Source organism: Falco cherrug, chromosome 8, assembly GCF_023634085.1.
Source record: "Falco cherrug isolate bFalChe1 chromosome 8, bFalChe1.pri, whole genome shotgun sequence".
NCBI classification, from domain to species: Eukaryota; Metazoa; Chordata; class Aves; order Falconiformes; family Falconidae; genus Falco; species Falco cherrug.
In genome coordinates this window covers 20,799,142-20,816,783 of record NC_073704.1, presented here as the reverse complement: position 1 = coordinate 20,816,783, position 17,642 = coordinate 20,799,142, and the positions used below count along the sequence as shown (strand labels likewise).

Here is a 17,642-nt window from a genome sequence, read left to right as displayed (position 1 = left end):
TTGTTGTTGACCTTCTTGTCTGTATTTAGTTATGTAGCGAAACTTTGTGTAGAATTTTCACCTTTAAAAGATCCACCATTTTCTTAGTACACAAAACATTTGGAGGGGTGGAAGATAATGCATATACTTTAGAGTTTTTCTGACCATCGCGCTTGTATTTACTTTGCCTTGCAATTTATAGTAATCCCACTAAATCTTTTAATAAATCAGTATTTTGAATCCTGCAACTCTATGTGGAAGGATATATAGCTTACATGCTTCTAAGTTATAGCATGCCAATGTTTAAGCTGTTGAAGTGAAAAGTTAAGGTAGTGTCGGTACTTTTCTTGCTGTTTTCAGTCTCATAGTTAGCTCTGTAGCTGTACCGAATCCTGTGGTAAGATCAGATGACACAGTTTTTGGTGCCTAATGTTTATTTCAAAGCAGTTCCTTTGGTGTCAGAACTACCTTAGGAATGGAGGCTGTCACCATATCATAGTTCTGTTTTAAATCAGTCCCTTTAATATTGAAAATGTGTTAAGTGAAATGTGGACATAGAAATGTGATTTTTCTTTTTCTAAATTATTACTTTAAGACTTTTCAGAGTTCTGTTGTTTGTAAGTTAGGGTAGTTCCTTTAGTAGCTTCTTTAAAAGAAAGCTGCTATCTTTTTTTTTTTTTTTTTTTTTTTAAAAAAAAAAAGGGGAAAATCCCCAAACCAAACAGTGGTATCTTTTCTGTTGATCAGTATTTCAGCCATGTCTGACAAAAGTGAACTGAAGGCAGAGTTGGAGCGCAAGAAGCAACGCTTGGCTCAAATCAGAGAGGAGAAGAAAAGAAAGGAGGAAGAAAGAAAGAAAAAAGAAGTAAGAAATAATTTTCTCTTAGAAATTTGACTACATGTGTAACTTGCTGAAAATTTAAGGGTAGGTTCTCTTAATCATTTGCTACATGTTATTCAGGGAGTTGTCTGTTTAATGATCAGTTGCTGATGCAAACATAGCACTTTTCTGGTAAGAGCAAACACCTACTGTTTTCTTTATAATTACCCATCTGGTGAGTTAGACTTCTAATTTTTCTTTTAAATCCTATGCTTGCATTAAGTTTGGATTTCTAAAACTAGTGTGTGCATGGGACATCATTAATCAAATCACTGTAAGGTATTACATAAAAGCTCTGCTTAATGAGTTGTGATGTTATTTAGAGAACTCATTTCTGAAGTGCAGTTCGGAGGATATCCATATGAATTGTCAGACTGTCAGTATTGTTATTGTACAAACAACTTGCTACACTCTTCTGGTCTTTGATTCATCTTTAGTCTGATTTTTGAAATCAAAGCAACACTCAAGGTGTATACGCTACTTGTGTGTCAGACTTTGTTAAGTCTCTTTGCTGAAGTATGTGACAGTCAAGTGTTTTTCCTGAATGCAGATTATACCTCATAAAAGAAACTTCTGCTGGAATGTGTGGTATTTTGGGGTACTTTTTTAAGACTTCCCTGTGGTTTGGTTATCTTGTAGGTGTTCAAAATTAGCGTGTGACTGAAGACTGGGCAGCTGCCAGCTATACGATTCAGACAAAAAGGAGAGGGAAATATTTTAAATTATGAGCCTGTAGGAATGTATCACCTGTATCAGAGATTCCACATATGATACAACAGCTTATCAGTTGAGAACTTGCTCTAAAATTTCAAAATTCCTTTTGTAAAAGGAATTGTGCGATAGATTAGAAGCACAATGTGCAGTCACGTGAGGAGCAGTTAGTCCTTAATCATGGCATAGGGATGGAATAGCTTGGTCTGGATTTTGATGCTTCTGTTAAAGACTTGTATTTGTACCATCAATTTATATTTATAAAAATATTCACTTGCCAATGACTGAGTTGTGAACACCTTAGGCTATGAATTATACTTCTGTAAATGAATGAGCAGTTAAATTAGAAGGGGAAGATAGGGAGTGTTCAAGCATGTTTTACATGTAGAGCTTGTGTTATTTCTGGTTTTGAAGATGAGGATTTTTTTTTTTTGCATGAAATCTAGGAGGTAATAGCACAACTTAAAGAAAACTACTTAAATGCTCTGTAAACTTGAAGTTACTGCAGAGTTATTTTTTTAAGACTTCCTTTTTTTTTTGAAAACCTGAGGTTCAAAAGAAAGCTTTCGCACCAAACAGCATGTTGATGTTTTTGTTTTAAAAAATAACTTAAAGTGCACACATGGGCAATCACTGCTTTACATCTTACACATATTTTCTTAATTGCTACACAGTTGAGTATGTGCTCTGTCTAGCAAGTGTCCTAATACTTTCTTGACCAGAAGGGTGTGTCTTACTGTCATTCTAACTCTAGAGTGTTTTCTCTGACAGTTATTGTCACTTCAAAATTGGAACAATAAAATACTTTTATACACAGATACATAATATGTGTTTTTAAGTCCTTGCATTTTACAGTGCTTAGCATTAGTGTAAAAAAGGTATTCTTGATCTTACGAAGTGGCAGTCATTTTGGCAAATGAGAAGACAATTTTTGCATGTTTATGTCTTTTAAAGACCATACCAAAGCTACAAAATTTTGTGATTCTTGTCTGCTGATTGCTTTATCTACAGAAAGGACCATCAGAATTACTAGAGTCAAATATCTAACTTGTATGATGATAGGTTTCAGTAGCATAAAAAAACCCCTATGAGATCTCAAAAAAAAAAAAAAAAAAGAAACTGTTTTGAATACCTGTTGAATGCTGTAACTTGAGTATGGAATTATTTTTAGACTGATCAGAAGAAAGAAGTTCTTCCTGTGCAAGAAGAATCTGATCTTGAAAAGAAGAGAAGAGAAGCTGAGGCATTACTTCAGAGCATGGGGTTGACACCCGAGTCTCCTGTTGGTAGGATTGTTAATCCTAGTTTGGGAGTTTTTTTGTTTGGGTTTGGTTTTTTTTTTGTGGGCATGGTTTTGGATTTCTTGGAATATTTTTTTTTTTGGGGGTGGTTGGTCAGTTTGGTTTTTTTTTTAGGACTGTGGTATTTATATAGCTAGCATGAAAATTCTCTGGCCAGTATTTTGTGATGTGTACATGGTTTTGTACTGTTTCGGTTTGGGTTTTGTACTGTTTTCTCCTGCATGGTCTCTTTTAAATGTCAAGTGATGTGCTTCAGTACACGTTACTAAAGTGTAATTACATTCACTTCTGTCAAAGATAGGTTTTAAACTTAGTGGATTATTTAGAATATTTTAGTTAAAATGTATTTTTTCTTTTTTCTCCTGTTTTCCCTGCACATTATTCTTCTTTATTTTATTCCTTTCTCTTTTTCATAATGCCAGATTTTAATTCCGACATTTTTGTGCAGTTGGTTTGTTTCCTGTGTCTTTTACACCCTAATTTTCCTTATCTCAAATACCTGGCTGACTTTGATGGAATAATAGCAAAGCTAAGAATAAAATTTAACTATCAAGAATGATGATTAATGCCATTCTTGGATGGGTTAGCGTATTGGTTGTTGCTTTTTGCCTTTACCTAGCCACATCTTTCTGGAAGATGAAAGTGAAGAGTGGTAATTCAACTCTGCTTTTTGTCTCTAGCTCTGAAATCAAAGGGGTTTAAAACTTATTTTTCAGTTTGACTCAGTGTTGAAGGTCAATTGCAACTGGTTTGCAAATAAAATAATTTATGTATATGCTAATCTGTGATTCTGTCTTCATAATTGCTTTTGCATAGTCCTCAAGTGTTCAAAAGTGAATGTGGAATAAACAGCATTATAGCTGTTCCCATTCCAACAGCCACAGCAGTCATTTTTAGTAATTTGAACTGTTCGCACAGACTAGAGACTGCATTTGGGTTATTTTGGCACTAGTGCACAGCACTTAAAGTTACCAGGTCTCATCTAGTAGAAACTTTGTTTGGCAGACTAATAGTTGAACACTTTCTTGTGTGAGGTTTTACTAAGGCAGCTGATGAGACTTGCTGAAATGCGTATGGTGGTGGTTGTTGATTATTTTTTTTAAAAAATCTGTGACAGAGAATCTGAAAACTACAGTATAGACAGTCTTTAAAGCAAGTAATTGATAGACTTTGAGTAGCTGTTTGTTGAAAGCTCTTTGAGGTGCTGACACTGAGTCACACCCCTGCAAGTGTTGTTTAATTCTATTAGGCATCTATTTAACCACACCATTCGACGTACACAGATTCACAGGGAATTAATTCTGTTCCTTTTCAAGATACCTAGATCTAATCTGTATCCTAAATCGAGCTAAAATGCCCTACTCACAGTTCTGTGCCTGAGGCACAGGCTGGCTCTGCTGACTGGGTACTGGCAAACTGTGATACTACAGTGATCTTATTCCTGAACTGAAGCTCGCTCACAGCTGACCAGCTTGGTGTGCAGATAGATTGAGCTCGCATTGTCGGTATAGTGGATAGTTTGAGATTAGATTAATTCACAGAAAATCGTACTAAAAATCCCTAAGGCAATTCCTGTAAACTGCCAGAGAGAGGTAGCCCTTATGGGAGAAGGGACCTTACCGATGCGAGTACACTTTTGATACCTACCATACTCGTTATATAAGAAGCCATACGTTAGTGAACCGAAATGACTTCCAGGAAGGTATTATAGTTTCATTCTGTGCTGGGGCTGGTGGAAATTCGCATGGTCTTTTCGTAAGACTCCTGGTCTTTTCCACCTCGCTAATGGGAAGACTCTGTTGAAGGCAGTTTGTCCCACAAGAGGGCGTTGTAGCATCAAACCGGAGCTCCTGGGGTCCCTTGGCCGGCTGGCTGCTCGCTGGAGCTGCCCGACTTGTCAACAGCAGCAACGCGTTTCTCGCGTCACCTATTCGGTTAAGAAAGGATGACGTTAAAATCTCATCTTTTCTGATAACGCATAAAAATAATGTAGGAATAAAGGCCTATGGACATTTCCTTTAGTATAGATTATTCAGTAGATAATAATGATAAGCTGAAGAATACATATATGTGCTCTTACATATACACCCATATTTAAATAAAATATAAAATCTATGTGTGTGCATGTATGAATTTGAGATATAACTCTAGATCTATATGAAAATCTCTTCCTGTGGGAGGAATGAATTTTTATTAAATTGAAGAATTCACTGTGATTTTTGTAAATTTAGGGTGGAATTTTTGGCAGCCAGAGCCATGTCTGTTTTGGGACTGGATGGGAACATTCTTCAGAATTTACAGTATACTTGTGATTGTGGGAATTCTGTAGGAACATTGCAGCTCTAAATTCAGAACTTTTCCTTGTCTGACCCCTGACAGAGTAGATACCAATTTATATTTGTAACTTGTGTTCGATTGACTTAAGGATTGCTAAGGAATGAATGTGTTCTATGAATGTTTTATGTATTGCTTGTAATAATATTATAAGGGCCTTCAAAACCCCCCTGATTCTTAAGCATAAACCTAAGTTTCATTAAATAATTAGTTTAACCATTTTGAAAAAGGAAAGTTGAAAGAAATACTGAAATAACTTCGTGTGTGTATCAGATTGCATGATATCATTCACTATTATGTATCAGTTCCAAGAAGCATGTTGCTCTTTGATTGCAGTCGTCATCTACATGTTGAAAATGAACTGACTTCAAAGGAATACAACAGTACTAGACTGTTTGTCTAGTAAAATGAAAGAAAACATGAAAATCCCCCAGAACCCAACACTAGAAACTTTGTTGTACTATGCAGGGTTTATATTGATTTGATTCCAGCTAGAACAAAAATAACAGTATGCTGTATGACAAAGCCACTTTTTTGGTCCATGCTTTGGTGTTTATATATTTTGAAACAAAAATGCCTGTTAAATACATTCAGTGTCTAATTTTTAAGAAAAACTGATGTCAAAGCTACATTAACCACTGTCTTCCTTTTAAGTTTAAGCAACATGATTTAGTGGAAATTACCCTTTGAAAATGGATGCCATCGTTTGTCAGAAGTTCAGTTTAAAAATATATTTTCAATTCATTTTTCTTAAACGTCTTTCCCTCCATGTCTTTTTTTTTTTTTTTTTTTTTACACTCTAGATGCATAAATGCCAAACAATTGCATGGAAGTCCAGCATGATTTGTTAACATTGTCTTTTCCCCTCTCTTTCTACTGTTCATTTTCATCCATGTATTTTTTGTTTGCCATTGCTTTTTTTTAATACTTCATGTTAAATTCATTTGAAAACATCCTAAGCTGTGCAACCTCTGCGAGTAGTAACAGCGGATACCTGTCTGTTTCACTATTTAGTCCCTCCTCCTACCTCTCCATCTTCCAAATCTGTGAGTACACCAAGTGAGGCTGGAAGCCAGGACTCTGGTGATGGCGCCGTTGGATCTAGGTATGTCACTTTCCTTGTCATAATCCTTTGCTTAATACTTGTATTCTGAATAATTAAGCTTTAGAAGAAATCAAGGTAATTACTTAATTATAATAATATGAAGTTACAGTGTTACTTAATCTGTGAACAGTGATTGTTTTACAGAAGTATTTTACTTTAAAATTCAAAATGCAACTACGCTTCCTAATTTGAAATTGCCAACATGAACGTAGAGTTGTTTAAACTTGCAAATTTAAAATAAAATTATTCTGAATGTCTTGTGGTAATGTTCTTGTAAGCATGAATGTCTCAGGACAATAGAAAACTGGAAAAATCCAACTTTGGCGCTCTTCCTAGCCTCTTCTAAAGGAGGGTGTGTACGGATGATAGGCTATCTCCTTTTCCCCCCTCTATATAGTTGGCCTAAGAGAAGATACTGTCTACAAACTGCATTGCTTGTAATTTTATGCTTTTCGTTACTTAGAACAGTATTTCTCATTATTTCACTCAGCCTCTTTCATTTGGCCATGTTGGTACAGCCACAGGTTGTTGGGGTTGTTTTTTCAGTTCTAGTACTTGCCACATCTATTTTGTCTTTTTTGTGTGTGCATGGCAGTTGGAGAAATGCTGCTTTAAAAAGAGTCAGATAAATATTTCTGTTAAACTAGGAATTCCAAATGGCAATATATGGGTGATAGGTGGGAAACACTACTTCCAAAGGGTATTTCTGCCATTTCCCATGTACAGTCTGCAAATAAGAGCAGTATTTGCATATCAATATTGGTAACGTACATTTTCTTGGCAAATTAAGTTCACGCAGCTACAATTTACTGAGTATGCATTATGGATGAAGTTTAGTTAGAGCACAGTAACTAAAGCAGTTATCAGTACTTTTGTGCTTACATGAGTAGCTGTTTTGGAGAAAGAGTGTATACTTGCACCTCTCTGAAACATCTTTTAAAAAGACTGTAGTAATGTCTTGTATGCATGTGGATTACGCATGCATAACTATATAGAACCTTAATCTGAAAATAAATCAGTGACTTAATGACCTGACCAAAGGTTGCAAGGTACCTATTTCTAAGTAGCAACCATTAAGTTAAAACAGAGAAGACATCAGGCAATGAACCCAAACTTTCTTTTTCTTTCTTTTTTTTTAACAGTGCCCTATCTTGTGCATAGCTTATTCATTACACAATTGAAGTTCACCTGTCATGTTAATAAAGAACCAATGTAATTGTTAACTGAGTAACAAGCAAGCTTTATGTTATTTTAAATCTGTGGTTATTGCTTATTAAATTGTTATCATATGTCTAGAAGAAAAAACAGGAAATTATTTGTTGATGACTTTTTAAAAAATAATTTATTTCCATTCATATATAATTTAAATTTAATATGAAACTATGTCTGTAGGCCACATATCTGTAATTGAAAGTCGTGTTGCATATGGAATTTATCTGCCTCAGGTGTACTGTGCTCTCCGATTGTATGTTCCTAGGACACAGTAACATAATGTTCTATGCATACACTTTCTTAGGAAGCCTTGAGAAAACTGGTATCCTAAGCCTCTATAGCTTCCTGTGTCTGTAAACTTTAAAACCACGTCTGTCTCTTGACAATTTCTCAGATGTGGAAGCATAAAAAGATTGTGGTCTTGAACATGTGGAGGTGTGAATGTATAGCTAAATTGAAGGCGATAGAGTCACTGTTAAGAGTCTCCCTTGCTTATTCTCCAGCCAGTGGCTAACATTCTCTTCTCCCAGTAGTACAAGTTTGTACAGCATTCCTAATGTACATATATACTTGAACCTGAAAGTTAATGGCAAAAGTTGGACTGTGTGATATCCCCTTAGCATTATACCTGGCATTTCACAGGTGGCTTTAATATAAATGAGATGTTTTAGAAGGCCCAGGTTGTTCCACCAGTATGCTTGATAATCTTAAAACAAACCCTTTCATATTAGCATATTGTTTCAGGTCTCTTTTTTTTTTTTTTTTTTTTTTTTTTTTTTTTCCCATCTGTGGCTATTTGTTCTCTAGTGATGCTGCAAATATACAGACTGTCTGCTCTGTTAGCTTAGTCTTTTCTCCTCTGTGATGCTGAATCTTGCTGGTAACTTTACTTATTTAGTAATTAGAGCAGTGTTCAGACTGTGTTCCTGCTGTTACTTCCGCCTGTCTTTATTTTCATCAGTACAGATTTTTTGTTCCCAGTTTGATACTGTTCTTTCTTCCTTTTCGTCAGTTAAAGGTATAGATACAAGACTGGAAATTAATACAGTTGATTTTGGTTATGTGGATGCTTCACAGAATTAGTTTAAATACCAAAAATACTTTTTAGAGTTATAGGAAGTTTTAGGAATATGCTTGGATACAGAGAAGTTTGGGCATGCGTAGAAGAATAGGAACTTATATTCATTGAAGCTTGTATATAAATTAATTTAACTTAAGGCATGACAAATAACTGGAAGGCAAAAGGAACAGTATTTTACATCATTTTGGTACACATATAATAGGTACATTTTATCTCAGGATCTTACGTTTATTCTAAAATAACATCTCTGAGAAACATTTAACTGTATATGCTGTACTGCTTGTTGATTTGAACGATTTTTGAAAGGCACACTATCCCTGGTACCACTGAAGCAACTGTTGAAAGTTAAAAGAATGCTTTGAAAGCAGGAAAGCTACCTCAGTAAGAGCTAGGTTTTAAGCAGGCACAAAACTTGGAACCTCTTAAATTTGTAGCCCTTTTCTCCAAGTTTGTCTCAAGTGTATTGAAGAAGTTGAGAAAATGTTTGACAGGTGGTGTGGTAATGCAGCATTTGGATCTGTAGATAAGTCTTCCTTTGCAGAACAACATGAAGGTAGAGGTGGTGGTGATTTGGGTGTTGCCTTTCTTTTTCTTTTTTTTTAATGGATGATTGAACAACATATGAGACCCAGCTTGAAGTCTCAGGCACCAAATTAAACTCCAAGCTTAAATTTATTTGGTCAAGAAAAATAGCAGAGACCTAAAGAATAAGTACACTCAAAGTAATTAACTTTATGGTAAAATGCTGTTTTCTGATAAGGAAAAGATATGGAAAGGTTTTAGAGGGTTAGGTGTTGCGCTACTGTTGTGGATGCGATAGCAGTTTGTAGAATGATTTTCTAAATATGAATACAGTGGATTTGTAATTCTTAATTAAACTATAATTAATGATTCTGCTGAAGCATACTTTCTACAAGAACAAGGTAGTGCATGACACACCTGTATTTATGAGCTTTTTTGGCATTGCCTGTACATTTTTGAGATCAATTTTACCTTTAGAAATTCTGCACCTGGTTTATAAGAACATTACCGTGTATGGGATAGAAATGTAAAATTACCTTTTATTGACTTATAGTAAATATTACATATTCCTTATTTTTTTAATGTGTTATAAAGTATGATTTTAAACCAAAAAATAATAGCACCTAAGAACTTCAGAAAAAACATGCATGCTCTTCTGTTAATCCCTCTTACAAGCTTGTGTTAAAATTCTGCCTAAGACTAAATGAAAACTTGTGGGGAAGGGGTGAAGGCTAAAAATCAAAGGAGAGGGAAGATTTATTTCCCCTTCCATATTTCTTGTGATACAGAAGAAACTTGGAATGGATCTTTTCTGTTCATTATTCCACATGACTTTGAAACGTGTTATTAATATGAAGCCCACTATTTCTGAGAGATTTAAATATCTTAAATGGACTTTGCTCTAAATCAGATGACACTTACAAGCCCAAGGCAGTGCTTAACCCATAATTACTGCAGTGTCACGTCTTGGAAACTCTAGCAGTTCTGTATCCCAGTGGAAATGCATTTTTGCCCTGCTACCAAAAGGCTTATGTGTTGACTCATTTCCTTTACCAATATGACAGTTTCCTCCATGTATTTACTGCTCTGGGCAAGATTGCATTACGTTAACAAATCTGTCTCCATATGACATGAACAAATCTGAACTGATTTTAAAAGGGATTTGAAGTTTTTAATGGTTCTTGTCAGTATTTAAAATATTTTTATTTGCCTCTCATAAAGGTTACATTTGTTTGCAGATCTTCAACTTTCAATCTTTAAAATAGTTTAATTCTTTTCTAATAGCTCTGAATTCTGTGTTTGCTTTTTAACTTTTGTATTTACTGCATGTATTATTGCACTGAATGTTTGCTGAATTTCCCTTAACTGATGTTACATTGCTTTGTTTCTTGTGAACAATGAAATAACTATAAGCTTACTGTAACTCTAGCATTTCATAGTGTGTATTTGCTTCACTAATCTCTGGCCTTTTTTGCTAATGCTGCATGATTGTTCAACCTGGGGTATCAGGACGCTGCATTGGGATACTGATCCATCAGTTCTTCAGCTTCACTCTGATTCCGATCTGGGGTATTGCATAGATTTCTTATATTCCCTCTTTCATGTACTTATGGATAATAAGTATAAGAGCTTATTTTTTCATGAAGACTTCAAGTTGTTGTTAAGAAACTGTTCTGTAAGTAACAGAAATTCACTATCCCTAGACTTAGTGCGGTTTGCTTGCAATAGGAAATTTTACAATGTACATAAGATGCTTATGTCTAGTAACAAAACATACCTATTCATGTTTTTCTTTGAGTGTCTTTGACAAAATATAAACTTTAAAAAGTCATTTATTTAAAATAAAAAGCTTAGAATAACTGTATTTTAAAAGTGATCCCTATCTTTTCTTGTGAATATGCTTATAAAAGCTGTAGCTCATTGTAAGCATGTACTAAAACCCATATCATGCTAAAAGAATTATGATTCAGCCCACCAAAATCTTTCAAAGGGGGTTACTCTTTTTCTTTTGCTTTTATCTTAGGAGTGGGGTGGATAATAAAAAGAAAATTAATTGGTTCATTGTAATATTACTATAGTACATACTTAAATTAGCTCTTTATAGGAAGCTGCAATGGCTGAATTAATGTGTGGTTTTTGGAAGTACATTATACATTGTAGTTTGATACTGGCTATAACTGCGTTTATAGGATCTTCTGTAAGCTAAGGTCAGAAAGCTCAGAGATTTTCAGTATTGTATTCTGGAGTAAAGTGTTATGGATAAATCACTTGACGGTGTGTGGGTTTCAGGTTAGACTTGCAGTTCTGCATTCTCAGTAGTATCTCAGAGGTAGACAAAAAAGGGCAGCAAAGTTAAAAGGGCTAGGACATGCTTTTTCCTGCTGAATAACTAAGCTGTTCTTAAACTTTAAAATCATAGAACTGTGCTTACAAACGAGACTCTCGTGAGCAGATCTGTTCCATTGAAAATAAGGATGTGTCATATATGTAGCAGTACTCTTGTCAACCACAAAGAGAAAACTTGAAAATTATACCTTATAATCCAGATATTTGTATATATATCCACATCTTTCTTTTTGTTGCAAATGTATAAATAGCTGCTGATTTTGGATAATAATGATAACAAAATATGAGTCACAATCACATGACTTCTTCAGAGTAAAGTTTTTACTGGATTTAAATTTGACTAAGAAGTGCTGTGACATGATGACTTGGGTATTGTTCTAGGCAAAATGTGAAGTAATTCATAAAGCTAAGTGCTTTTTCTGACTTGTCTATTAATTTTATTTAGACGCGGACCTGTTAAACTCGGAATGGCCAAAATTACACAAGTTGACTTTCCTCCTCGAGAAATTGTTACATATACAAAGGAGACACAAACACCTGTTATGACTCAGCCAAAAGAAGGTGAATGGTTAACTTCTTACTACCAAAGTTATTTTTCTTTTCTTTTATTATAATAGTGCTGACTGTCTCATTTAGAACCAGCACCTGTGATCTTGAAACTTAATGAGGTAAATGAAAGTTGATATGTGAGGTAATTGAGCTAATTGATATAAATTCTATTATTAAATTCATGTTACTGTGATTCTGCATCTCGTTTAACATTACTCTTATTACTAATACATGGTATTTTCTTACTCCTAGTAAACATTCAGATTAGACATAGAGTTGCTTAATTAGCTGACAACTGATAAAAGTGGGATATATATTGCATTTATGACACTTCAGAATCCACACACAACTTAACTTGAAGGCTGTGTATCCTTACAAAAAACTTAGCAGTTACTCCCCAGCCCTTCTTAAGAATCTGAGGTTTTGTACCTGGAGCTTTTACATTGAGTATAATAGAAGGAACTAATTTCCTTATTAACCTGTGCAGTTTCTGTTCTCAGCAATTGAACCTATGCTTTCTTTCAGTCATGACTTGTTTGCTTTTTGGGAAAGAATTTTTTCCAAAGAAAACAGTTGGTTAATGAATTTGCTTTTTGATGTTGAAACGCTTTAATTTAGCTCCAAATGAAAATACTGATCTTGACCTGTTTGCATTGTACAACAAAATCTCGTAGTTATTTAATAAGACTGACTGAGTATGTGTCTTTGCTAAAAATTTTAGGACTGAATTCTACATTCATAGTTTTGCATTTTCCTGCTCTTTGGTATGTGAACTTTTGGGTGTTTATGCAAGGAAATAAAAACACTTTTTAAAACAAAAAGGGAATACTCAACTGAAAACTTATGCTGGTGTTTCTAGAAACTTCATAATTTCCTGAAAGTGTAATACAAATGATACAGAGTGTGAAGTGTATTACAAATGATGCATCGTTGTTGCTCTAATCTACATCAGTATGCCACTCTTGTCTGAAGTCTTGAAGTCACTTTGGCAAGTTTAATTAGATGCAAAGGACTGTGAATGAGTTCAAATGGGGAGGGAAAAGAAAGGAAGTAAATTGCAATAATTGTGTTGAGAAGTTTCTTCCCTTCTTATCTTTGGATATCCAGTATAAGGGACCTGTGTGTCTTCAGAACACAAACCAGATCTTTCAAACTTCATTATTCAGTGATCCAGAATAACAGAGGATATGCGTTTTCTTTGACTGTTGCTCCCTCCTTCATTTTGTCTATATCCCTGCGCAGACAGGCATTTGGGATTTTCCTGCTTTCATTTCTCCAGTGCCCTTTTCAGCTTTCTGATCCCTCAGGTTTTTTTCCTGCTCTCTGTCAGGTTCATGGAATCTGAAGAGTTAATTTGTAGTTCATGTGCTTAAAGAGTTTTACTTCTACTGCCTGCTGTCAGTGGAAATTGCCTGTGATTGTATGATCTTAGTTTCACGTTCAGGTTTACTATAGTGGAGTTGTAAAGATGGGTCATCTGTATGTATTTCTGCATTTACCAGAAAGCTCTCAATACAGATGTTGTCTCCTGATCTATTCCACCTTAAAAATACTGTTTTCTTGAAGGCCCGTGCCATTTATTTTATATATGTGTACTTCACAGAAGTCACAGATGCTTTTTCATCATTTCAGTGTTGGGGGTCTTTTTAAGGTCTGTTTTAAAGAGTACCTAAACACATTCGTAATTAAGTTCCATGTTCACAGTTTATGGTGACATCTGAAATAGGATGTAGGTGTAAAAAAAAAATTATGCTTCCTTCAAAAAGAAAGGAGTCACTAGGTGGGAGATTTTGATTCTGGGAAGAAAATTTTGAAGTCTTTAAAACAATTGACAAAAGCAATATGCTGAATTTTCACAGAGTGCAATTAGATAAAATTAGAATATAATTTATCTCATTGATTCTTATTCTTACAATCTGAGTTGTGGTTTTAATTTATTTTAGTGAGTATACTGTAAACTAAAGATAATCTTACCAAGTACACTTGAAAGTTGAGCTTGCAACTGAATTTACACATGCAAATAATCTTCAGTAATTCCCTTGTATAGCAACAAGTTGCATCTCAGCTAGGTTAGATCCAGTGTACCTTTCTTGTAAAATGGACTGAACCTTTCTTAATTATTGTAACTTGACATTTTATAAGGCTGTTGGAGCTGTGCTTTTGAACAAAGGAAAATAGAAGCAGTTTTATTAGATATGCTGTGCAGTCATTCTGCAGGTTTAGGTCCACTTGTGCTGTAGGTTCAATTGTGCTCATTTGGGGGACGGACGCACACCTCATCACAATAAAACACCAAACTAAAAATACAGTTACCTTTGTTCCACTTGTAACCACAAACCATTGTGGCATACATTTATTGTAAGCTGAATTGGGAAACATTCAAACTACAACCAATCTGTCTCATGGAACAGATAGGAGGTAGGAGTAAACTAGTTTTAAACTAAAACAGTTCCTAATTGTCATGGAAACAATTATGGCAACACAGAGTGAGTTACATAGGGGAGATTTCATATCCTCAACTTAAAGTTGGCCTTTGGGGATGCTGATTTTGGATTTGGTGTAACAAACAGTTGAATTTAAATCATGTGTACCTTTTACCTGAACACTCTTGGTTTTAAAATGCAAAGGTCACTTATATCAGAAGTTGATAGAAAAGACTGCATTCAGTAGTTGAGAAATCCAAACCAGGAAAATTCCTTAGTTAGAGGAGTGAGGTAGACTTAAGTTTATATGTTCAGGCTTTCGTATAGTGCGGACATATTGCACCATTCTAGTCAATATTCAAATATGAAGTAACTCGCCTCACCCTGTCTTGCAGATACAAGCTTCTTGGCTGCAACTGAAGAGCCAGTGGTTGTCTCCATTTGTAATGAAAGAATGATGCAGCCCTAGATGCTAGAGCTAGAATGTGACCTCAGTGCTAATCGCAATATAGCCTCTTTATGTTAAGACAAAAAGTATCACTGCTGGAATTGTATGACTTTTTTACGTATCTTCACCCCCACCCCTTTGAAGTGTTGTATCCAAAGTAGTAGATAGGCCTTGTCTTTTTCTTAGGCTATGCTCAGCTCTTAAATTTGAAATGTGACAGATTCTTTAGGAGATGGAGGCATTTACAGCAGTTCTCACAACTTCCTTTTTTTTTTTTTTTTACTGCAGTACTAATGACCTGCAAGTATTTGAGAAACTGCTTGTCTTAGGCAATGGATTCTTTTTGTAATATTGTAAAACAATAGAGTCAGGATCTCGTAGAAATCAGTTCCGTTCTGGTTAGAGATTGAGTCATTTTTAGAGTGCTAAGTCTTTTGCCACAGGAAGTCATTCAGTGTATTCTGAACAGTATGGAATATTAAATTTCCCTATTAATTGAAGTTAATAAATGTGTTTCACAGTTCTTATAATAAGGTGCCGATATCCAAAGTAGACTTAGAAGGTAAAACTGCAATACTTGTTTTACATACTTTTTGTATGATGCGTGTAACCCACAGCTGTTCTTTCCTTGAGGTCCCATACAAAAGCCTAAGGATGTAGCAAAGAGATGCAGTACGAAGTGGTGTCAGGGTGGCAGTCTTGTGCTTTCAAACTTCTTGCTTTGATGAAAATACTGACACATATCTGTCTTCAGTACTCCCCCCGGCCTTGACACATACATATTCTTGGGTTTTTTCCTCCAGACTTTTCAATAGCTGTAGTCTTCTAACCCTTCTGTTCTCTATTTATTATGTAAAAGAAATTAAATAATGAAATGGTTCATTGTTCAGAGCAATACAACAGAGAAAATATGCCCAGGTTTTTTCTTTTCTTGTTCTCTTAGCACATTCTGTTACTCAGTTTTGGGATTTTGTCATTCTGTGATATAGTGGTGATGGCAGTCTTTTTTGTTCAGGAATCAAATTTATTTTGGCTTGGTAAGTGCTGTGCCATACTCAGTGCTGTTCTCCCATACTTTATAACTAATAAACCTAAGCATTAATGCCTCTATGCTGTTACTACACTTCAATAACTTTTGTCGCCATCATAACATCCTGTGATTAGGCTGCTCCATTCCCTAGCATCCTTGTTCTGCCATCCCCTTTTCCTACTATCTAAATGCATTTCTCAGTTGCTGTGATGCTATATGTAACACTGCTCCCTGTTTCACTCATTGTCCAATTTTGGTGGACATGGTTTTTTAGTTACTGTGGTCAACTGGTTATTGGGGTTGTTATTTAGCCTCTATTTGGCATGCTGTATCAGGCAGCAGATTTTCAGATCTACTCTCTGAAAATACACTTGAAATTGCGTTCTCTTTGTACCTCATTTCTTTCTAGCAGACAGCAGAAGCAGTATTAGTAACAGTGATGCAATTCAGACGTGAACTCTGCTATGTATCTTAATGTTCTGCAGACTCGGTGTTGGTCACCACGCAGAGTACTATAATCATTGATGCTAATTTTTTTTTCTTATCTCTACTTCTTGTTATACTCTTCTGCACTATACTGTTCAATCTCTTCCTTTGTGATTTGTTAACATACTGTTCAAATTCACATGGAAAGAAATTAGTCACCAGTATGCTGAGTAAAGATGTGTTATGGAGTCCTTGAAGTAGTTAATCCAAAGACAGGCATATAGGGGAATGTGTTTCTGCTCAGCTGTCACAATTAAGGCTCTTCCTGGGCTAACAGGATACTTGTTTAGCACTGCTGTACAATATTGTGCATGTGCAATCACAACTAACTGCAGACAGTATTACTGAATTAGCTCTACTCTTTGAGGAACTAATGTCTGGTAGGGTCTCCAAGACACAGAATGAAAATATTAAGCATTTTTGTCCTTTTAATTCTGGACTTGAGTAATAACAATTTGGTGTACAGGATTGGCTTCTTGGATGTTGTTGCAGTAAATGCAGTGCTTTTCCATTTTAATAATTTAAAAAGAAAAATGGCCTCTTATATATTATCCTGTACATACCTTAAATACACAGTGAAATATAGATGGGAAAATGTGATATGAAGACATTTGGCTTAACAAAAGCCACCCATTTCACAGATGATTTAACTTTGATTAACCTACTCTGCAGCAACAGATTACGCAGACAACAGCAACTTCACTCTAGTGTTATTGCGAGGTGCAGTCTAATTTACAGTACTGCTTTTCTTTCTGTCTTGGAAAAAATACATCACAATTTTGATGTTAAAGCAAAAAAATAAGTCGTTCGTTAAACCTTTTTAGCATTCATTGACAAATTTGTCACTATTAAAGTAGCTGCTATTTTTATGTAATCCTTACTGCTCAGTTTATAACGTTAGATCCCCTGTTCACCTGTCAGAAGGAACATGGAGTTAGTTGCTTAGCATATCATAATGAATATTCATCATACATTGATGTGACATAGAGTCCCATTTCCTGTCTTTGTGGCCTTATGATTTTTCTATGTCTTAGCAGCCTTTATTTAAATGAGAAATTGTATTTGTGTACTGACAATTGAAGTGGCATAAAATGTCAGTGGGTACAGTCAATAACGAATAAGGAGGATGAAGTTAGGCAGTGCCTTTAAGGTTTCCAAATTTATGTACCTGACTTGAAATAAATGCAGTACACACGACTGGATCATGGGTTCTTGACTTAGTAGATGTGGAACTG

General features: G+C 35.1%; 1 protein-coding gene across 7 annotated transcripts in view; it reads left to right on the top strand.

Annotated features, from left to right (window-relative positions):
• The window catches only part of DYNC1I2 (dynein cytoplasmic 1 intermediate chain 2), a 32,597-nt gene that overhangs the window by 1,261 nt on the left and 13,694 nt on the right, over positions 1-17,642 (top strand). For 5 of the 7 annotated variants that reach the window (XM_055718257.1, XM_055718256.1, XM_055718258.1 and 2 more), the window contains exons 2-6: positions 727-844; positions 2,742-2,856; positions 6,220-6,310; positions 10,635-10,694; positions 11,917-12,032. In XM_055718257.1, the coding sequence (XP_055574232.1) occupies positions 737-844; positions 2,742-2,856; positions 6,220-6,310; positions 10,635-10,694; positions 11,917-12,032 (490 nt within the window). In that variant the 5' untranslated portion in view covers positions 727-736. The remainder of the gene's footprint in view (positions 1-726; positions 845-2,741; positions 2,857-6,219; positions 6,311-10,634; positions 10,695-11,916; positions 12,033-17,642) is intronic. The other 2 variants (XM_055718262.1, XM_055718263.1) reach the window with 1 other exon arrangement.